The sequence below is a fragment of the Heterocephalus glaber genome, unplaced genomic scaffold, assembly GCF_053883595.1.
Source record: "Heterocephalus glaber isolate CG9 unplaced genomic scaffold, H.glaber_assembly_v1.0 deba00001447, whole genome shotgun sequence".
Taxonomy (NCBI): Eukaryota; Metazoa; Chordata; class Mammalia; order Rodentia; family Bathyergidae; genus Heterocephalus; species Heterocephalus glaber.
The window spans coordinates 178,655-200,556 of record NW_028258299.1 but is presented as its reverse complement, the minus strand read 5'-3'; the positions used below and the strand labels follow the sequence as shown (position 1 = coordinate 200,556).

General features: G+C 60.9%; 1 protein-coding gene across 11 annotated transcripts in view; it reads right to left on the bottom strand.

The window, feature by feature from the left end:
• Positions 1–8,177: 8,177 nt before the first annotated feature.
• The window catches only part of Agrn (agrin), a 33,440-nt gene continuing 19,715 nt past the window's right edge, over positions 8,178–21,902 (bottom strand). For 5 of the 11 annotated variants that reach the window (XM_087214499.1, XM_087214494.1, XM_013065116.3 and 2 more), the window contains 31 exons: positions 21,281–21,475; positions 20,994–21,194; positions 20,763–20,911; positions 20,578–20,683; positions 17,826–17,942; positions 17,579–17,743; positions 17,335–17,478; positions 17,127–17,251; positions 16,949–17,054; positions 16,542–16,874; positions 16,209–16,346; positions 15,666–15,793; positions 15,447–15,561; positions 15,241–15,360; positions 14,819–15,160; positions 14,523–14,715; positions 14,077–14,292; positions 13,479–13,708; positions 13,252–13,386; positions 12,946–13,045; positions 12,706–12,870; positions 12,472–12,583; positions 12,280–12,291; positions 11,962–12,078; positions 11,652–11,844; positions 11,487–11,574; positions 11,267–11,290; positions 10,533–10,565; positions 10,058–10,282; positions 9,663–9,766; positions 8,178–9,442 (listed from right to left, as the gene is read on the bottom strand). In XM_087214499.1, coding sequence (XP_087070625.1) covers positions 9,285–9,442; positions 9,663–9,766; positions 10,058–10,282; positions 10,533–10,565; positions 11,267–11,290; positions 11,487–11,574; positions 11,652–11,844; positions 11,962–12,078; positions 12,280–12,291; positions 12,472–12,583; positions 12,706–12,870; positions 12,946–13,045; positions 13,252–13,386; positions 13,479–13,708; positions 14,077–14,292; positions 14,523–14,715; positions 14,819–15,160; positions 15,241–15,360; positions 15,447–15,561; positions 15,666–15,793; positions 16,209–16,346; positions 16,542–16,874; positions 16,949–17,054; positions 17,127–17,251; positions 17,335–17,478; positions 17,579–17,743; positions 17,826–17,942; positions 20,578–20,683; positions 20,763–20,911; positions 20,994–21,194; positions 21,281–21,475 — 4,589 coding nt within the window. In that variant the 3' untranslated portion in view covers positions 8,178–9,284. The remainder of the gene's footprint in view (positions 9,443–9,662; positions 9,767–10,057; positions 10,283–10,532; positions 10,566–11,266; positions 11,291–11,486; positions 11,575–11,651; positions 11,845–11,961; positions 12,079–12,279; positions 12,292–12,471; positions 12,584–12,705; positions 12,871–12,945; positions 13,046–13,251; positions 13,387–13,478; positions 13,709–14,076; positions 14,293–14,522; positions 14,716–14,818; positions 15,161–15,240; positions 15,361–15,446; positions 15,562–15,665; positions 15,794–16,208; positions 16,347–16,541; positions 16,875–16,948; positions 17,055–17,126; positions 17,252–17,334; positions 17,479–17,578; positions 17,744–17,825; positions 17,943–20,577; positions 20,684–20,762; positions 20,912–20,993; positions 21,195–21,280; positions 21,476–21,902) is intronic. The other 6 variants (XM_087214500.1, XM_013065120.3, XM_087214496.1 and 3 more) reach the window with 5 other exon arrangements.

Sequence of the window (21,902 nt, the reverse complement as noted above, 5' to 3'; positions counted from 1 at the left end):
GGGCAGAGAGGACAAAGGTGGAGCCCGAGACGGGGCCAGAGCCCAGTGCCTCTGACAGGCCCCTCTCTTCCTCCTTCTACCATGGCCATCCTGGACACACCCCCAAGAAATCATTGCCCCACGACCCACCAGGACCTGGTTACAGAGCCACAAACTCGTGAGCGCCATGAGAACTGCGGCCTGAGGGTTCTCAAGGCAGGGGTGGCAAGACCAGGGCCTCCGTCCCCTGGGCCAGCCTGATGCTGCAGTGGCACGGCAGCGTCACAAGGTCACGAGGGCTGGGTACCTCGCCCACACACTTCGCCCCACCCCGGTGTGCATCAGCCCCAGGAATCCTGCACCACCAGGCAGGCGTGGCCAAGAGGGCCGGGCTGTTCCAGCTCAGGCAGGTCCTGGCCTCCTCACCTCTGACTCCAGGGTTCTTCCTGTTCCAACCAGGGGGGCCTCTGGCAGGCAGGGAGGCAGCTCAGGGAAACACTGGCACGGTGGGGTCCCCCTGTGGGGACAGGGACCCTGGACCCTGGCCCAGGCCACAGTGAAGACAGAACTGAGAACACAGCCCTTTCCTGGAGATGTCACCTGTGATGGGCACAGGCTAATGACATCATACCCTGTCACCAGTCACGCACACATGAGCTGCATCCTTGTCACCGGGAGGGCCAGGCCTAGGGTCACACAGGCCTGCCCTAGCACACACCCTTATTCCGCAGCCCTGTCCACATGACGGTGACAGGGCCCTCACAGCCTGGGGACCTCAGGCCACACGGCCGGTCAGGTCAGGTGCTGAGCCTGTGATGTCACACACAAGCCCGCTCGGGGCAGCTGGGTCTGTGGCACACAGGTTCACCGGTGTCCCCCGCCAGCTCTCAGACCTCGGGGTGGAGGCCTAGACCCCGAGAGTGGGCCTGCTCGGGAGTCTGAGGGGTGCCCGGAGGCCCACAAACCACCTGCTACCGCCGAGTCCTAAAGCTGTGTCTGCGCCTGTCTGCCCTACGCCTGGAGCACCAGCTCAGCCGGGGGTTCAAATACACAGGCTCCTGGCGGGGAAGCCCGCGTTGGGGAAAGGGCCGGAGGTCACCACGGTGCCTCCTGCTCACGCAGGCGGGCTGAATTGGTACCGCGCCTCGTCCGCACCTTCCTGAAGGACAGCCTCCGGACGTGGATGTCCTCGTCTAGCCCCTAGGGACTGGAAGCTCAGGGCTGCCATGGGCAGGGGCGGGGCCAAGGGCGGAGCCAGACCGGGCGGGGCTAGGCAGGGGGCGTGGCTGGCCGGGAGGCCCGGAGGGTGGGGTTGGTGGGCGAGGACAAGCGTGGGCGTGGTCTCCGGGCCGGGCCGGAGCGGTCACCCGGCCTGCCGCTGAGATCCAGGCGAATCGCGGATGGCCACACTGAGAGGTCAAACCCGGTGGACCGCTGGCGAGTTCACCGGTGAGACCCAGGCCCTGCCCTTACCCGGTCCGGAGGTCCCGCCTCGGCTTGTGTCCCTCCCTCCCGTGCCTAGCCTGCACGTGCAATGAGCCACCGAGGGCCTGCAGGTCGGGCAGCTCCCTGGAGGGTTAAAGGGCGCTGCTGCCCCCGCCCTGGGAGAAGCTAGGAGGATTGCCCAGGTCATAAGGAGGTGGGGACGAAGGGAAGAGGGAGCTGGGGATCGGGCTCTATCGGGGCAGAGCGGCCCTGAAGGGTTCGAGGTGCCCACAGAATCCTCCCACGCACAGAGGCCGACAGGTGGGGAGGGGGAGATCCGCCCGAGACAGAAATAGGCACCCCTGGCATACAGAGGAGATCAGGCTGCTGCCCTGGACCAGGGAGATGTGTGGGACACGCCCTGCAGAGCAGGCAGTCTGAGGCCGCCCTGGGGCTGCCATGGCCTAGGGGCTGGGTGTTGGCTTGAGAACCTGGCTGGCCTCCACGAACACTGCCCAGAGGCCAGGCTTGCACTTTGTCCCCTGGATTAAGGGACACGGAAGCCACCAAAGGCTGGAGAAGCCAGGTTTGGGGGTTTCTGCTCAGGGCCCCACACTGGGGACTCTGATCACACGGACCCTTTGCCCACAACTCTCCCGTGCACAGTAGGACTGTGCCTGTGCTCAGCTGCTTTGCTGTCCTACAGCTCTGGCCAGGTCCATGAACACTTGTTCTGGGGGTCAGTGGTTTTTGTCAGCCCGTCTGGCAGACCAGCAACACCCTTGCCCTGTGCTCCTCAGGGACACACAGCTTCTGTCCCAGTCGGGAAAGGCTGTTTTCAGCTGGGCCAGCTGCAGCACAGGGGACTCAGAGGGCTCCAGTCCAGCGTCTCTCCACCTCTCTGGTGCTTGTGACCATAAATGTGCTCCACCCAGAAGGTGGCCACTGTGGTCTGCAGACGTGGTGGGAATGGACACTTTGCCTACTCCACAGCCTGGCTTCTCCTCTGGGCCGCTCTGAAAGAGGCGAGCCTTGACCACCTGCTGTGTACAGGACTAAAGGTCCAGAGGACAGGCCTGTGTGAAGTGGCATGGTGACTGGTGGCTCCCACACAGTTCCTGGAGGCTGGGGAGGGGCTCACGACCAGTGCTCAGGCAGGTCACTTCGGGGACCCCTCAGCACCACTGCTACCTCAGCAGCCTTCAGTCCTGCCAAGGTCCACACTTCCTTGCATCCCTTAGGACCTACTGGTGGAGCTCCGGGCTCTTATTAGGGGCACAAGGTGTCCTGTGTGATCCAGGCCAGCCACACGGGGTATGTGCCACGCACGCCTGCCTCCCTGACACACCAACCCCCTCCTGTGCTTGGCTTCATGCACGCTGTCTTCCATGCTGTGCAGTCTCGAGTCTCAAAAGAGGCAGGAGGCTCAAGGGCCACCCTCCCTCCTTGCCCCTAACCCTGCAGTGAGCAGAGGTGGGGGAAGGCCTGAGGAGCCTGGGCATCTGAGAGGGATCTCATCACACCTCTAGTGGCAGGTGCACTCCCTGCTCTGCCCAGAACCCCTGCGGGATGGCATGTGAGGGAGCCCTGAGCCTTGCTTCCCAGGGGAGGCTATTCTTACAGCTATCCTTTTTTTTTTTTGGTACCGGGGATCGAACTCGGGTCCTTGAGCTTGCAAGGCAGGCGGCGAAACCACTGATCTTGTAGCTATTCTTGAGCTTGTTCTCCAGCTGTTATGCCTCTTGGGGGTGGGTACAGGAACTGGCATTCCTGGGGAAACAGTTTTGACAGGGGCACTGCTCCTCTCCAGAGTTCTCAATGCCCAGCTCTCTTCCCCTGACCCAGCCCAGAGGACAAGCCTGGGTGATGACCAGGGCATCCCTCAAACCCTCCCTGGAGGCCTGCTTAACCTCCCTGCTGGTACCTGTGGCCAGGAGAGCTCCGACACGCAGCTCTCCGTGCTGGAGGCCTCATGGCCATGAGGGACTGGCAGGAACAGCCCACAGCTCAGGGTGGCTGCCTCGCCCTCTTCCACTCAGGCTTTTGCTCTAAACCCGGTGCCCTCGCCTCTGGCCATCCAGCTCCCCTCTCCCAGAGGGACTGTGCAGCACCCTCATGAACTCCTGTGGGGAGAAGCTGCTTGGGACTCGCTTGGGACCTGCTGGGAGGGGACAGGGTCCCAGACCCCTGCACCCTGGGACTCTTCCAGAGTGACTCTGCCCCACCTCCCACATCTTACTTCCTGTCTGGCTGTGGGGTGGCAGTGGGGCCTGGCTTGGCAGCCTGCCCTTCCCAGAGTCACAGCCCGCCCATGCCACCTCTTGGATGGCAGAGATCATGAAGTGTCTGTGCCTTGGGCTCCTGGGTTAACGCTGGGAGAACAGAACCCCAGGGCTGCTTGCTCTCTCCACACCAGAAAGCTGTTGAGTTGCCCTGTTCAGCTTGTTTTCCAGACCTGGCCTGACACACAGAAAGTGGACAAAGACCCACAGCAAGCAGACACCTGACGAACACACACAGACCTTGGCAGGGGCCAAGTCCCTCCCCCTGGCCACCCAAGGAACCTGCGGGAGTGGGACAGGCACTTTGTGTGTGGCCCACAGTGGCCACCAGGTGGCAGCATGATTCTCAGCAAGGAGGAGCAGAGCGGCCTCCCAGACTAGGATGCCCCCTTCCCAGGCAGACGCAGCTCCCTGGAGTAGGGAAACCGACGTTGGAGGAGCCAGCTCAGCTCAGGTCACCGGCAAGGAGGGCAGAGGTGGAACCAGGGCAGGACCTGCCTTTTGCACTCTCAGCCCCTGCCAGTGGGGCTTCAGGCCTGGAGGGAACAAGGCGAGGGTCAGGGGAGGGAGCTGCAGACATCCCTGAGCTAGGGACAGTGGTTTGCCTAGGTTTTGCCCTGCAGACACCACGCTTGTCCTCAGAGACAGACAGACAGACACACGCACACACGTGTGCACATACACACATAAGCCCACCCCAGGTTCCAACATAGGATCCCAGAAACCCAGAGAGGGTGCTGGAGCTGCCTGGCCCACCGCGGTGGGTCTCAGAGCAGCCTGTGTAATGCTGTGCTGTTCCTCAGCACAGGTGGTGGTGGACACTGGTGCCCTGGGTCTCATGGCACCTGGAAAGGCAGGGGTGCCAGCTGCCTCTCGGGGTACCGGGCTCCATGGTCTCCCTTCACGTGGCATCTTCAGCTTCCAGAACATTCTGGGTTTTTCCTGTGCAGCGGGCCCGGGCCTGCCCTTTCCCTGTCAGGAAGCCTGGGGACTAGGCCAAGCCCTTCCCAGACCAGGACGGGCCTTGGGAGCACAGGCCAACTCTCCCTGATTCTGCCTCCCCCAGACCCCTGTCCAGCAATCCACTCCCAGGGTCAGGCCTGGCCCACCCACCGGTGTGCCCTAAGACAGCATGGCTGGATAGTTCTGGGAAGGAACTTTGGTCTTTCCAGGACAAGGGGTGTCCATCCCATGCGCAGCCTTAGCCCTGCCTGCCACCGTGGGCTCAGGAGATGACCAGGCAGATCAGATCTAGGCCCTGCTGGAGCCTTTTCCTGGCTGCCCTGGTGCTTACAGATTACCTTCCATGTCCAGGGCAGACATGGGGTCACTGTCCACTCTACTGGTTTCCTCTCCCTTTCTTGCCACATCCTCCCTTCCAAGGGCTCCAGCCAGACCCCCAGTGGACAGCATCCCCAGGAGCTGAGGCACACTGCCCCTCCACCAGGTCCCTCAGGGCAGGTGGTGGGTCCATAGCTGCCCTCATCCTGCTGAGCCCTCCCCAAGGCCTCATGAGTTGTTCCCAGGGGCCACTGCGCCCCCCACAGGACCAGGTCCTCTGGCACCCAGTCCTCCACCGGGGCTTCCCACACAGGCTGCCACCTGCCACCCCTGGGGAGCCTGAAGACCCCCAGACAGATGTTGGGTTGAGGTCACCAGGAAGGACAGCCCTGCCCCGCACCCACCTTGCCCCTGTGGTAGCAGCAATGACCAGGACTCTGAGCCCATGGGAAGGAGGCAGGGGCTGTGCAGTCCTGGGCAGGGGGTGGCCCTAGTACACCCACCGAAGCTACAAAGAGTGTCCCCTGCAAGGTGCCAGCTTTTCACTTCAGGCCCAGACACTGCCTGGTGCCAGCCAGCCCGGTGCAGACCCTACTCAGAACAAGTGTGCAGCCCCCCAACCCGACCTCAGCCTCAGCTTCCACCTTTGTGGGAATAAGCATTCTTCCAGTGGTCCTGGTAGTTCATTAGACTGGCCTGCTGACCAAAGCAGGGCCTGGCTTGTCACCACCTTTTTCCGGGGTATTTATCTCCTCATTGACATATACTTCACTTATCAGTTTTCTACCTCCCACACCCCAGGATATAAGCTTCTTGACAGCAGAGACTGTTCTGTGTGCTGCTGTATCCCAGGGCCAAAAACAGTGCCTGGGGAACAATAAATAAATATATTTAAAGGTTTGGCTCTGTGGTGCCCACACCTGCCTTGAAAGCACAAAGTCCTGAGTTCTACCCCCAGTACCAAAAAAAAAAATAATATAATTAATAAATGTGTTTGAATTCATTAATTCAGTTTGAATTAGTGAATAACGAGGGCGGGGCATACCTGTAATCCTAGCTACTCAGGAGTCTGAGACAAGATGATTACAAATTTGAGGCCAGCCCAGCCAACTTAGCAAGACCCTGTCTCAAAATAGAAAATCAAAAGGGGATGCAGCTCAGTGGTAGGGCCTGCTGGTAGTGGTAGGGCACTCCTCAGTGTTACAGCAGTCTCTAGTACTGTTAAAAAAGTGAATGGTTCAGGAGTGGATGTGGGTGACTGGTGGATGGGTATAGGCAGGCAGATCGCTGCTTTGCTGATGGCAGGTGAGGGAGGCGAGCTGCGCCCACAGGCCTCCCCTAGCCTATCCCCCTGGGACAGACCTATCTGCACCTGCCCAGGACAAAGCCCAGGCTCCCAGGAGGGACCAGGCTGCACAACAGCCCACCTCTGAGCTCCTACCTGCTCTTTAAGTGACTTTGTCCCAGCCTGTTTTCCCTTCAGGGTGGGGATTTCTGGGCTCAAGAATTAATTGCAGTCATGTGGCTGACCCAGAGCCTCTGTGAATGTCGGCAAAAAGAGCAGCACCAAGCCAGGTGTGGAGGCACATGCCTATAATTCCAGAAAGCCGAGGCAGGAGGCTCTCAAATTTGAGTCCAGTCTGGGCAACTTAGTAAGACCAAGGGCTGGGGATGTAGCTTAGCACAAAGGCCCCGGGGTGGGTCCTAGTACTGGAGAAGGACAGGGAGGAGAGAAGGAGGGAAGAGGGAGACAGAACGGAGGGAAGGAAGGCAAGGCGGCGTAGGGAAGAGCAGGCAGGACGGCGGAAGGGCTGAGCAGTGGGTGCCCTCCCAACCCTTCAGCAGTGACGCCAGTGCCGATGGCCTGACCGCCCTGCCACAGCAACTCCGTCCTCGCGGGAGGCTCTGACGTCTTGTCTTGAGTCGCCTCCCACAGGCAGCATGAGCAGTTGTGCCCAGGCCCCATAGAGGAGTAAACAGGGCACTAATGCTGAGGCCCGCGGGAGGGCTGCGGGCCATCCAGGTGGGTTCTGTCCCGGCCCAGGTGGACTCCTCAGTCGGAGCCCCCAGCCCCTCCCCAGGGAAGCTGCTGAAGTTTCTCTGGAAGGGAAATCAGGTCATCCTGTTAAAGAGCTCATGGCTTCTGGAGCCAGACCCCCGCCTGCACCCTGCCAGGCCCGCTGCTCCCCCTGGGCCAGACCCCTCCAAGGACCCACACCAGCACCTAGGCTGAGCTGTCAAGTGCAAATGAGCGCAAAAGTAATAAAAACAACACGTCAGGGCCTTCACTGTCCACTGAGCAGCTGGGTGAGGCGAGGGTGACACAGGGCAGGTGCGGACACCTTGGCACAGACCTCTGGCTGCGCTGTGCTGCCCCAGCTCTGCTGAAACCCACAGCCCCTACCGTGGTCTGGCCTGGGGCCTGGGGCTGCACCCTGCCCCGGCACCTCCTGTGCTGGCCCTGGCACACGTGGCTCCTGGTGGAGGGTCCTTACACCCACTGTGCCCGCACGGGCTGCCATCTCCAGCTGGTTAGCTGCTTCCAGCCTTTCCTGAAGCCAAGGGTACTCTGGCCTCTGCCTGAGTTCCAAGTTCCTGCCCTGAGGGACTCAACTGTGTGCAGCCTTATGGGCCTCTCATCCCATCCCAAGTTCCACCCCCTGCCTGAGCAGGCGCCCAGCACCTGCAGGAGCAAGGAAACAAAGAAGGAATAATACAGTGAATGCCACAGCAGCACATGGTCTCTGGGTCCGGGATTTCAAGGTTTTCTTTGGAGAGGATTCTTTCATTAACATCAAGTCAAAACAACACACCTTTTGTCTTTAGCTCCATAAGGCTCTTTCTTTCCCAGCGCCTCCTGAGATGCTTGGCCTGCGCCAGGGGTCACCCATAATCCCACCAGGGCTCCCTGGTCAGCTCTCCCGGAAGCGCCAATGGCTGGCCTCTCTCGCCCAATGTCCCTAGCTTGTCCCCATGCTGTGCTCAGACACAGGGGGCTGCTCCATGGCAAACACCCACCACAGCCTTGCTGTCCCCAACGAGGGCCCTTGGAGTAAACTGTGCACCCTACCACAGCCCCTTGGTGCAGGCCATGTCCTCTAACCAGAGCCTCTAGGGAATCTTGAGGCCCGTGTCCCCACTATGAAGCTGGGCAGAAAGCCCCCAAGCTCAGAGCTGGCAGGTGGTGAGCAAGGACACACATAGCCCCTCTTTGTTTACAGTCTTTATTTCACGGTGTTTGATGGACTTATACTGGAGTTAGTAACAAGACCCCAGACGCTCCCTCCTGCCTCCCCCTCCCCTGCAGGGGGGCCAGGCTGCCACCCTAGCAGCCTTGGATGGCCCTTGAACAGTTTGCACAGAGGGCGGGGAGTGGTGAGGATGGACGCTATGGTTTAAGGCGTTTCCAGCTCCACTGCCATCTCTGCCACACCGGCCCCTGGCCTTCGGCTTTGGTCAGGCACCAGGCTGTCCGCTCTCAGATGAGCACAGCCTCCCTCATGTGGACCTGGTCTGCAACCTGTACTGCTCTGGGGTCAGGGCAGGACAAAAGGTGTGACCTTCGGGCATCAAACGAGACCAATGTTTGAAAACGCGGTGGGTGTCAGGCCCGGACACCCACCCCTGAGGGAAGGAGCCCACGCCACACAGCGGACCCCTCCTTGAGGAGCTCCTCACTGGGCCTGAGTGTAGGAAGGGGGCTACATCCAGGGTGGGTGGGCCAGGCCGAGTGAGGGTGCCCTAGGGGAGCCTGGCCATGGACTCTGTTCCCCGGCACCCTGGGGCTAGCAGACACACTGGGGGCGTGGGGCCTGGGCCCAAAAGGAACATTGTTTCTAAGTCACAGTACTGGCACGGAGGGCCCCGGGCTCCAGGCTAGCCCAGATGAGGCTCTCCCACAGGACACACAGGCAAGAGCAGTGTAAGTGGGAACCAGAAGGCCCCAGGGGCTTGCTCGGAGGAAGGCCCCATCCAATCCAGCTGCTCCCCTGCTCTGGGACATGGACCTCATCTGACAAAACATGGTAACATGGGGAGTGGAGTCTGCCAACGGGGTCAGGAATGCCAGGGACCGACAGGTGAACACGCTGGGGACACAGTGCACAGGGCTGTGGCAGAGGGGCAAGTCCTGAGGCTGCCATACAGCACTGTGGGGCCTGGACACCAGGCCTCTGCAGCACAGCTGCCTGGACAGAAAAGAGGCCAGGTCAGCAGTCCCTCTGGCCAACACACAGGCAAGAAAATCATATTGAAAAGCAACAAGTTTACAAAAATAAAAAATAATTACAGCAGGGTGGGCTGGGGCTTGGGTGCCGGTCAGGGGGTGGGGCAGGGCCGCAGCTCCGGCCTGGCGACTGCATCTTCCAGCAGGTGCAGCGGGCGCCCACTCACCACCACGTCCCGCAGGCAGCCCACGAAGCCTGTGCTATAGGCCTTGGGTAGGGCCTGGCCCACGGGCAGCTTCCGAAGCCCCCCTGCAGGACAGACAGAGGGAAATCACTCAGCTGCTGTGATGGGCAGAGGGCCATCGGCGCCTGGGAACAGCGCCCAGCTGCTGTGTCCACGCACGCACTCCTCCTCCTGGCCCTGAGGCTGCAGGCCTGTCGCGGCTGCCCACTGCTGCCCCAGGACAGGAGCTGTCTCAGACATTCTGACAGCGCCGATGTCCTCCCTGGCCTCCCCCGAAAAACTCACCGAGCCACAAGGCTCCATCTGTGTCCAGCTGTGTGGCGCCCAGCGGGGAGGAGCCAGTCACAGGGGCTTCGTTGCCCACCTGCAGGGACCCTTCCCGCTGCTCCCTGAGGGTGCGGGTGGGCAAGATGATCAGTGCCCTGTCTGCCCGACACTGAGCCCCGTATCCCTGTCCCATACCACACAGGTGCCATACCCTGGAGGCCACCCCAGGAGTCGTGCCTGGGGCCAGGATGGCAGCAACAAGTCCCTGGCCACGAGGGCTTCCCTCACTCCTTCTTGTTCCCCTCCCTCCCTCCCTTTCACAGCTAGTAAGCCTGTCAGGCATCTGGTGACCTCCAGAGCCCAGATATGAGCTGGCTGGGTGTTGCCCACTGTATTCATGGGGAGCCACTGACCTGTGAGCCCTGACCCGCAGCCAGCGATTGGTGTTGACCTTCACAGTGGAGCGCAGCACCACAGGCTGGGAGCCCAAGTCATAGCTCAGCTGCAGGCACCCATCCACAATGGCCAGAGCCACATAGTCAGTGCGCTCTGTGGCTTTGCCACTCCACAGCACCAGCCCCTGAGTGGCCTCAGTGCGCAAGCTCAGTTCAAAGTGGTTGCTCTGCAGCGCCTTCTCGCTGTGGGGGAAGGGCAGGGCAGGTCAGGCCTTCGGGAAGGCAGCAGGGCACGGGGTGGGGAGGCAGGAGGGCTGGAGCTGGTGATGCGACCCAGGGCAGCTGCACAGGCAAGGGCAGCAATAGCAGGGTCGGGGAGAGGCAGACAGATGGAGGGACGGAGCGGCAGAGAAACAAAGAGAGACCGAGACAGTGGGCAGGCACACAGCAGGGCAGGGCCCGGCCAGGGTCTCAGGCACTGCCATGTGCTCACCTGTGAAGGGCCCCGGAATCTGCAGTTTCCGGGCTTAGAAGCAGGGAGAGAGGGAAGCAGTGAGGGGGGGCAGATAGGCTGAAGTCCCCTTTTCCACACTGGCAATCATCCACTAAGGCATGCACAACCCCAGTTCTACCGGCCCAGCCCCTAGAGAGCCTTGGCAGGGATATGTGTGCCACATGTGTGTGCAGACACAGCGGGGCATCGCCCGGCAGGGTGCAGAGGAGATGGGGTGAGGCAGAGAGCTCACCTGCCAGGGGGTGGCAACCGTCCTGTACCAGTACGTGTGCGCGCACACACACACAAGAACACACACGCGCACGCACACAGGCTCATTCTTCATCTCACACACACCTATGTTTCACATGAACACGGGAACACGTGGGCTGTGCACACGCGTGCACATATATTCACAGCAGATATGCACACTGCATGTGTACACATGGAAACCTGCACATAAATACATGGCCCGTGTGCACACTCGCCCTGCTGCTGTGTATGGGGTGATCATGGGGGGTGATGCAGCCAGCCCTCGGCATGGGTCCTGGGAGGGAGAGATCCCCACTTCTAAGGTTGGGGTTGAGCCTTGTGTAGCGCAAATGAGCCCTGACACCCATCCTCCACCCAGGATGGGAAGCTCTGCTCTCAGTGGGGCTAGGACTGTGCTGCCAGGCAGGGGGCACATGATGGACATAACAGCATGGGGTAGATGGAGACCAGAGGCTACTTACACTGGGATCTCATTGGCCAGTTCGCTTGGAAACAAAGAGACAGACACAGTGAGAAGGAAGGAGGGCAGTGGTGGGGCAGACACTGGCCCTGCCCCCCTCCTGGTACAGAGCCAGTGGGCTTGTGGGGTTCTGGTGTCCTGCTCTGCTCTGCTGGCATGCACAGACAGGAACAGACAGACAGTGGTGGCGGGGGGGTGCCTGGCTCCTGGAGGCACATTACCTCTCCCTCACAGCGTTGAGGTACTCGATGTAGGTCTGCCCGTCAAAAGCCAGCGTCTCCAGGTCCCTCGCTGACTTTTCAACCAACCCTGAGAGACAGGCCATCACACGGGCCCCAGGCAACCCGAGCCTCACCCAGCCCTAGCCATGTGCTGCCAGAGCTCACCTTTCTCACAGTGCAGCCCTGAGAAGCCCGGAGGACACAGGCACTCGTAGGCGGCCTCCCGTGGGAGACACGAGGCTCCGTTGAGACAGGGGTGGCCCTGGGCTTGGGTGCAAGGGTGGTCAGCAAAGGGCGAGACGCCCACTGCCTGCAGGACATGCTCCTGGGCCAGCAGCTGGCGGCCTCCCAGGGAGATCTGCAGGGCACAGGGGCAAGGCCCTTAGTCCCCTAGTAAGTAGCCTCACCAAAGGTCTTTCCTGTACCCGATCCCCACACACAGCCCTGGAGGTGGGCTCCACCCTATCCCTCGTACCAGCTGGATGGCACCGTCAAAGCCGGAGGACACCGCAGCTGCCCGGGCCAGCTTGCTGAAGTCAGGGGCACCCCCCACATACAGCGGCTCCTTCAGGTTGAGCACGGTGTGTGGCACCTGCAGGAGGCACCGGGTGAGGGGCTCCGCGGGGCCCAGCAGGGAGGGAAAGGCCAAGTGCACCCAAGTGCCCTGAGCTCGGCGCCGCTCCCTAGGAGGCAGCGTCAGCCAGAGAAACAGAGACGCAGGGGTTAGTGGGAAGGGGCTACTCTAGGCGGGCCGGAGGTGATGGTGATGGCAAGGCTAAGAGGCGGACAGTACCTTGTGGGATTTCTGACATCCGGAGAGCGGGTGGGGGTGCAGAGCAAGAGCCAGAGAGCAGTGAGGGCAGAGAGGACAGACGAAAGGAAACAGTCCTGTGAGAGCCAGCCAGGGGCTGCCCAGGCCCTGGGCGCGGAAGGGGTGGGAGGCAGGGCGGGTGGAGGCCGCGGCCCCTCTCCTCCCAGCACTCACCGGGGACTCCCCCAGCACCCGAGGCCCATCGCCCACGCGCAGCACACCCTTGCGGCCATTTCGCTCCAGGGAGACTCTTGTCCAGACGCCCGGGGCCACAGGCTCCTTGCTCCTGTGGGTACAGCACTGTGAGCAGGCTCCGAGGCCTGCTGGGCAGGACGGCGACCCACCATGCCCCAGGCACATCTCCACCAGGGACGGCTCAGCACCGGCCGCCCACCCTCACTTGCCCACCTGATGACCGCAGCCCCCTTGCCCAGGTCATAGCGGAATTCTAGGTGCCAGTCACGCAGGGCCAGGGACACAAAGTCGCCCCTGCCATCCGTCTTCTGCCCATTGTAGAGTAGCAAGCCACTGGGACCACGGGTGAAGAACACAAGCTCCAGCGCCATCTTCTCCCTGGGGTCACACAGCGTTGTGGGGGGGCCCACAGTTCCCTCCCCACCAGCTGTCCCAGCCCCCGGTCCTGCTGACCCCAGGTCTCGTTCAAAGGTGTGCAAGCCTCTCAGTTCCAGGTAGGAGAAGCCGCTGAAATCAGCCAGGAAGGGCTGGGAGCCAGGGTCCTTCTCTGAGACTGTGGAGAACCAGATGGGGGGGGTCTCTCAGGGCTGCAGGTGCTGACCCCTGGGGTCTCCTGCACCCCCACTGCCTCAAAACCCTGTGCCCGATTCAAGCCTGGCACCTGTCCAAGTCCTAAGCCCCATGGGACTGAAAAGCTGCACCACAACTCAACCCTGACACTTGAGTATAACACCTCCCACTGCCCACCGTGGCCCCTACCTGTCTGGCACAGAGTGCCCTCACGCCCAAGGGGGCATCTGCACTTGGCAGCCCCCTCAGGCAGCACGTGGCACGGGGCTGCTCCATGGCAGGGGTTTGGCTGGCAGGGGTTCTTCTTGGTGGCACAGGTCAGACCTGAAGGGACAATGATGGCGGTCCCAAGAGACAAAGACCCTGCCTGAGACGCCGGGTTTCACCCTCCGCACCTGGCCCGAGCCCACGCTCACCAAAGTGGCCTGGTGGGCACTGACAGCGGAACAGGCCAGCCTCAAGCGCTCGGCACGGCGCTCCGCCGCTGCAGGGGTTTGGCTGGCAGGGGTCATCCCCACACTCGCCCACACCAGAGCTCTGGGCTGCAGCTCCCTGCCAGCTGCCCAGCTCCAGTCGCTGGTTGTTAATGTCCAGCAGGCGGATGCAGCCCTTCAGGCCAACCCCAACGGAGGTCCGCTCGAGCACCCTGGCATTAGGACAGGGTCAGGGGTCAGAGGCAGAGGCAAGAGGTGTTCTCTCTCACAGCCCACTGTAACCCCCGGTACCCCACAAGATGGGGTCAGGGCCTCCCCCATTTCCAGATGCCCGCAAGGTGGCCAGTCCCATAAACCACAAAGTCAGAAGGTAGGGTTGAGGGTTAAACATCAAGACTGAAGGTCAGGGCCAACAGAACCAGGGTGGCATCACAAAGAGGCCAGGGGCAGGACAGGTCACGGGCTGGGGTCGAGGCTAGATCCACAGCCACCCCACCCTGTTAGCATGCACAGGAATCTCGGCCCAGAGTCAGCGCTGGGGCCTGAGCCCTCAGAGACACTCCAACCTACTCCTACTCACACAGCAGCTTGGTCCTCTGGGATGCCACCCACGAAAAGGTCCGTGTCCAGGTTAAGGCCATCCGTGCCGCTGGGGCTCTGGCCCACAACAGGGCTCTCACCATCCACAGAGAGTGTGCCCTGGCGCCAGTGCCTTGAGAGTTCTAGGCGATGCCACCGGCCCAGTTCCACAGGCACGGAGCTCGTCAGCACTGCTGGCCCAGAACCCGTGTCAAACCTGGGACAGGAGAAGGGACTCAGGGAAATGACCCGGCTCAGGCTACCAGTGTCCCCCAGCTTGGCCCCACCCACCCAGGCTGCAGGTGACAGGGCTCCAACCACACTCTGGCCCCGCCCCTGCAAGCCCCAGAAGACCCCGCCCATTCCACCAGCCCACACGCATCCCTTTGAGCGGCCAGGCCCCGCGCCTGCCATCACCCCGCCCCCACCCCACCCCACCCCGCCCACCTGAGCTGCACCCGGCTGCTCTGCAGAGCCAGTGCCAGGAAGTCTTTGCCGCGGTTGTTCCCATTGTACAGCAGCAGCCCCTGCGGCTCCAGAGTCCGGAATTCCAGTGCCAGGCGCAGGGTATGGTAGGCGCGGAGGGTGGGGAAAGCCAGGAAGGAGTGGCCCCAGAAGGCAGGCACAGGGGGGCGCAGCGCTGCAGGGAGCAGGGAGGCTGGCTACAGGAGGGCACCCCTGTGGCTGCACAGCCCGGTGCCGCCGCCGAGCCTGGACGCTTGTCGCCCGCGCTGCCCACTCACCCTCCTCGCAGACGGTGCCGCCCCGGCCCACTGGGCAGCTGCAGCTGAAGCCTTGGCCAGAGTCTTGGTCTTGGCAGGTGCCCCCGTGGAGGCAGGGCTGGGAGGCACAGGGCCTCGGGGGCTGCTGGAGGCCGGGGGGCAGGGGCCGGTGTCCTGCCGTGCGGCTGGGGGCTGTGGTAGGCGGCCGGTGCGTGGTGGGAGGTGCTGTGGTCCTGCCAGTAGGTCGGCTGGTGTGACTAGGGTGGGCCCGAGGGGTCACAGCAGACAAGGGCAGCTGGCCCGTGGTGGTGGCTCTGGCCGTGGCTTCAGTGGTGGCTCCTGTGAAGGAGGCTGGAAACCAGTCTGTGGGGCAGGCTGCTGTCAGGCCCTGCAGGGGCAGGGCACAGGGGAAGGGGACCCAGACTTGCTCACAGAGTGCTTACCAAAGTCCATGAATTGCACATGTTCCTGTAGAGGCCTCCGCACCATCAAAGCCTGACGCCGGGATGCCTGGATCTGCCGGAGGAGTGCCCGGCCCACGTCCGGAGCCCTGAAGGCTGTGGCTGAGGAGGAGGAAACACTGAGCATGGCCTAGCCCTCTGCAGCTCAGCCATCGTCTCCTGGGAGGGACCTGGGCTGGGGAACTCACTGGGCTCAAAGTGCACATCCACAATCGCTCGCAGCAATCTGCCAGGCCCGAGGTCCCTCAGGTGGACACTCCGGAAGTCCTTTTTGACATCCGAGTTTCGGAACAGGTCATCCAGCTGCCAGTAGGGAAAGGGTGAGAACATGGGGTGCCGGCCACACCAGCTGCAAGTGGTCCTGGGCATCAGGGCCTGGGCTGGCACTCAGGCTGCATCCCACTCACTGAACTCTCGATGCTCCGGGCAGTCTCCCCAAACAGCTCTGACTTGGGGTCAGCCATCTCGGGCGTGTAGAACAGCTCCTGTCCCTCGACTCCCTCCAGCTCAAGCACTCCCTGGAAGGCCTTGGTGTCTGTGGGGGAAGGGTGGTGAGGCTCTGCCTGGCACCTCCCTGGCCTCCTGGGCCGGCCATGGGCACCGGCACCCACGGTGAGCTGCGTGGGGCACAGGGGCAGGTGGGTGTTAGTCAGATGGTCATGAGGTTAGTGAGGACCCCGGGCAGGGCTGGCGTCAGTTACCAGGTGGACTCCTCGGAGCAGGTGCCCCAGGTTGGCTTGCAAGGAGAGAGACGGTTAGGCAAGGGTCTCGGCATGCACGTGTGTTTGGGGGCTTAGACCACACGTGTGCTTGTGTGCTGAATCCTCACACGCATGTGCTAATGCCACCAGACCACAAACCCAGTACCGACCTGCTGCAGAGGGTGGGCACAGCACCGGGTGTGTCCAGGCTGCTCTCCAAGCTTCATCCTACTCCCACCACCCACTTACCAGGGCAGTTGGAGCCCTCGGTGTCCAGCGAGGGTGTCTTGCCATCTGAACAGCAGCCCAAAGGGGAGTTGTAGCAGGAAGCCCTCTCAATGGGTGGCCCAGGGGTCACCATGCTGATCCCCGTGGGGAGTTCAAGTCCTGAGGAGGTATCATCTGAATTCAGCCCCAGGGGGCAGCTTCTTCGGACTCTGCCCCCATGTTCCTGAACTCAGCCCTGCTCACCCCTGCCCTGTCCCTGCAACCCCAAACTCCTGCCCACTCCAGACCTGCGCCCAGGACCCCGAACTCCTGCCCACTCTGAACCTGCTGACAGGCTCCTGAGCCCCTGCTTACCCCCAGAGCCTCCCCCACTGGCCTCCTGGTCTCCACTGAGCTCCTCGTCACCGCTCCCAGCAGTGCTGCCAGATTCGCCGGAGGCCGGCAGGGCAAGGCTGGTGCCAGTGGAGGCTGCGGTGAGGGCCGTGGTTGGCACAGGCCATACGGTGGGCCTGGGCATGCTGGCTGTGGTCCGAGGTCGTGATGTGGGTGAAGGGGTGGGCTGGCTGCTGGGGATGCCGCTGGGTACCAGGGGCGGTGCGCTGGGGGTGGGCAGCAGCGCCTCACTCCGGACAGGCTCCAGGGTGGTCGCAGATGCAGACGTGGGGTGTGTGCCAAGAGCATCGGCATCTGCAAGGAGAGAGCTTTCAGTCAGGGCAGGCAGAGGCTCCCGGTCATTCTGGGCAGAGGCTCCCAGGCTGTACCTTGGCACGGGCCGAAACTCTGCGTAGAGATGTCCAAGCCCTGGCGGCAGGCAATGGTCTTCAGCTGGCACTCGTTGCCGTATGTGATGCCATCGGACCCACAGACCTGGGTCACAGGACGGGAATGCTCAGGCAAGTCCTCCCCACCCAACTGCCCTCCACATGCTCTTACCCTCACCTTGGTGGCATTGGCCTCTGGGCACGTGAGGGCTGGGCAGACACAGTGGGCAGAACCAGCTTCCTCCACACAGGAGGCTCCAAACTCACAGTGCACCTCCGCGCAGGTCCTGGGCACCGAGGAGCCTGAGGCAGACCCGGGACAGCCCCGGCTCAGGCGATCTCTCCCGCACGGGGAGCCCCACATCCCCACCGGTCCTCGCCCTCACCTGCGCCACAGCCAGCAGGGCCCAGGGCTTGGCCATCTGGACACTGTCCACACTTGGGCCCGGCCACGCCTGGCCTACAGGAGCACAGTCCAGTCATCTGCTCACAGTCATCCCGCATGGCACCCCGGGGGTCACAGCTGCAGGCTGGGGGAGAGGGAGAAGCCTGATGTCTGCACCTGTGCGGGCCTCCCACCTGCTTCAGAGCCCTGCTGGGTAGAGGCCAGGCCGGCAGGGCGCCACTCACGAGTGCAGCCACTCAGGTTGTCGGTGACAATACCACGGAAGTTCCAGAAGCCAGGCTCACAGCGGGCGCACTTGAGGCCCCCCACGCCAGGCCGGCAGGAGCACTGGCCTGTGACGGGGTCACAGGTGCCGCCGTAGGAGCCGTGCGGGTTGCACTGGCAGAGGCCTGTGGCAGAGGAGAGGGAGCAGAGGTCACAGTGGCTGCAGAGCTCCGCCAGGCCAGGGCTCAGGGCTGGCTCGGTACTCACCGGGGCAGCCAGCCAGGCCCACACCCCGGGCAGCGGTCACATTGTCCTGGCAGCAACCATAGGGGGTCTGGGCACAGTGCGGGAGAACCACGGGTGGCAGCGGGACCAACGTGGGAGCTGTGGGAAGGCACAAGGTTGAGACTTCATGCCGTGCTGGACACACATGCTTGGCGGCCACTCTGCCTCCCCCTCCCCATACCAGCACCACTGAGCCCTCTTGGCCCCAACCCCACTGGGGCCTGAGGGTCTGAGCTGGGTTTACTACATCAAACACAAGGACACATTTGTGAGTGCAGGACCCAGAACACACAAAAAACAGGGGCCATTTACACACAGAATACTCCAAAATCACAGCCCCACAGCCCCACACATACACAGCTAAAGCCACACACACACAGATAAGTGTGTCTCTGCAAACTGGCACACGTATACATGGAGATGTGCATAAGAGGTGTGACAGAAAAATAAGCTGAATGTTTTATAAAAAACTTATTACGAAAAACACACTGCTGTTAATTTCCCTCCAAATACTCTCCCTCACTTAGAATAATCTTATCCCACTGTTCTTGCCACTTTCTGAAGCAGTTGTAGTCTTCTTCTGTAAATTATCTTTAGCAGTGTTGTCCTGGCTGCCTTGATGTCATGAATTGATTCAAAACCTTTCATAGTCATTTGACTTTGGGGAAGAGCCAGAAGTCACATGGTGCCAGATCTAAGGTGAATAAGGTGGATGAGGATGCACTGTCATGTTTTTACAAGCCTGGCTTTCCAGTAGACAGCACTTAGTAGAAGAGGTCATTGTATTTTTTTTTTTTTTTTTGGTACCGGGGATTGAACTTGGGTCCTTGCGCTTGCAGGGCAGGCAGCAGAACCACTGAGCTAAATCCCTGGCCCTGGTCATTGTATTTTTAATCAGACCTTATAAAGTCTGTTCACAAAAGAAGATTTCCAAAACTGCTTCAAAAAGTGCCAAAAACATGAGATAAGTGTGTTCCAAGCAAAGGGGAGTATCTTGAGGGGAATTCATGGCAATGTGTCTTCTACTGTAATAAATTTTTTTTTTTTTGGTACCTGGGATTGAACTCGGGACCTTGTGCTTGCAAGACAGGCGCCGGAACCATTGAGCTAAATCCCCGGCCCTGTAATACATTCATTCATTCTTTCTTTTTCTTTCTCTCTCTCTCTCTCTCTCTCTCATTTATTTATTTATTTATTTATTTATTTATTTATTTATTTTGGTACCGGGGATTGAACTTGGGTCCTTGCACTTGTGCAGCAGGCAGCGAAACCACTGAGCTAAATCCCCGGCCCTGTAATACAGTCATTCATTCTTTCTTTTTTTTCTCTCTCTCTCTCTCTCTCTCTCTCTCATTTATTTATTTATTTATTTATTTATTTATTTTGGTACCGGGGATTGAACTTGGGTCCTTGCACTTGTGCAGCAGGCAGCGAAACCACTGAGCTAAATCCCCGGCCCATACATTTTTTAAATGTAAGTATTTACTATATACTTTGACCACATATTATACATGCGCATTTTTTTTCCTGGTACGGGGGATCGAACTCAGGACCTTGCGCTCATGAGGCAGGCGTGATGCCACCGAGCTAAATCCCAGGCCCCATATGTGCTTTTTTGAGACAGTCTCACTCTGTAATTCAGGCTGGCCTTGAACTCACTATGTAGCCCAGGCTGGCCTCAAACTCTTGGCGATCTTTCTGCCTCAGTCTCCCTAGTGCTGGGATTACAGGCCTGTGCCACCATGCCTGGCTGTAAATGCACATTAATGCCCGGAACTGCCGGGAGCACTGTGCTGTAGATCACTATGGCCAGGCCTAGCTTGCCTCTTCCCAAGGATGAGGCAGGGCCCTGAGTGAAACAAAAAACACATCTTGTTCGCTTCTTCCCATGGATAAGGCAGGGCCCTGTGGGAGGAGAACAGGTGACAAGAGGGCCTGGTAGAGCAAGGCCTGGCCAAAAAGATGTGTCAGCGGGCCAGGATGTAGCTCAGTGGCACCACGCCTGCCTGGCAAGTGCCAAGGTCCTGAGTTCGATCTCCAGTACTGCAAAAAAAAATAAAAGGCACCATCTACCAAGAAGTGCCTTCCTCCCCGCCCATTTGCCATAAAACCTTCAAAGCATGATACTCTGCAGACCTTAGCTGCTCTCCCGATTCTGATTCCGGTTACAGACCAGCCCCTTCACCTCCTCCCGCATTCCCTTATCTCTACCACTATGAATAAATGGCTGCAGTTACCAGGCAGCCCTTTTCTCCCATCAGGAGGGAGGCTCCACCTGGCCTCAGCTTTGGCCTCAGTATCTCTGTCTGTGTTTTCTTCATCCCCCACTGTTCTCCCTCTGTGGACCCTTCAGGCATGCAGGCCGTAGCAAAACTCCTAAACCATACACATTTCCATACACCTGTGCAAGCATGCATCCGTGTGTGTGCACAAGCTTGTGACAGATGTGACACCTACACTTGATCACTGTCATTCTCCGCCCACAAGTGCCTGAAGGTACTCCACCTGCCCATGTTCCTGGTTGCCTCCACTGAGGGCTGTCCCAGCTGGCGGAACACTTCCTCCACACTTGCTAACAGACACACTCCAACTGCACAGCAGTGCATACCTACCGTAACATTGGTACACAAGCCCAGGAGAGCACACACGCGTACTCACGCACACACAGGCACTCCAAAAAGGTACAAGCTCGTGTCCCCACGTGCCCAGGCCCTCCCTGCACAGGCCCACTCACTGCGGCAGGCTCCCGGCGCCGCGACGTACAGCCCTCTCTGTGACTCGCACCTGGCCTTCTTCAGGTCACACTCGGTGTCATAGGTCACCCCATCTGAGCCGCACACCTGCAGGGGTGCGGGTCAGTGTGGCAGCCTCAGCCCTTTACTCACTGCCCACTTGGAGTGCGGGTGCGGAAGTGCTTACTGGGCTCCTCAGGACACTCTGGCAGCTGAAGTCACAGACACACAGCCCATCCTCTGAGTCCTCGTCCCAGAGGCCACCGCGCTGCTGGCACAGGTCCCGCTCACACTCGCCATCCTCCCCAGAGCCAGAGCCTCCTGAGCCGCATTCGGCTACAGAAAGAGAACCGAGTCACCCGGGGGCACCTTCTGGAGGCGGGTGCCCAGCAGCTAACACCAGCGGCCCCAAGCCGACCTTGCTCGCAGGGCCCGGCCCGGGCCTCCTCAATCTGCACCTGCTGCTGGCAGGCAGCTTCCCGCAGGTCACACGCACTGGGGTAGGTGACTCCGTTGCTGCCACAGACAGGGCCGGGCGGGGGGTCCTCACACCGAGGACATACACACTGCCCTGCCGAGCACACGGCCCCAAAGGCACACACTGCATCCCCACACGTCTCTACAGGAGACAGAGCCGGGCAGGGGTCAGCAGAGCTTGGCCAGAGTCTGGGGACCCTGGCCCACCTGGCCTGTCGCCCCACTCACGGCAGGGTCCGGCCGAGACCACGTGCAGGCTGATCTGCTGTGTACAGGCGTGGACGTGCAGCTCACACTCACTGGCATAGGTGTGCCCGTCAGAACCACACACAGGCTGGGCTGAGGCCACGCACTCAGAGGGGCATATGCAGCGCCCAGTCTCAGCCTCACACAGAGCTCCAAAACGGCACTGGCCACACTGGTCTGGGGAAGGAGCTCAATCACCATGCCGGCCAGAAGGGCTATCCTACCCACCAGACCCACTGCCCACCACCGACCACAGGACCCTCGGCAGGCCACCCAGATCTCCTGCCCCAGGGCACAGCCAGGGCCCGCAGCTCGCACACGCTGCCGTACATATGTGGCACCGTGACTGCCGCACACAGGGACGCAGGTGCCTGTGCACACCTGCTGGCATGCACATGCAGCCTCCCCAGTTTTTACTGCACACGCCCCCCCCCCCCGAATGCACACTGAACTTCACAGCACGGGGATGGGGCCTGGGCTGGGGAGGACACAGCACCCAGCCCACCTCAGCCTCCTCACTTGCTGTGGGCAAAGCCCCCAGCCCCACGCAGCATCCCCCTCCCAGGGTGGGGATGGCAGAGGACGAGCCAGATGTGCAGGACAC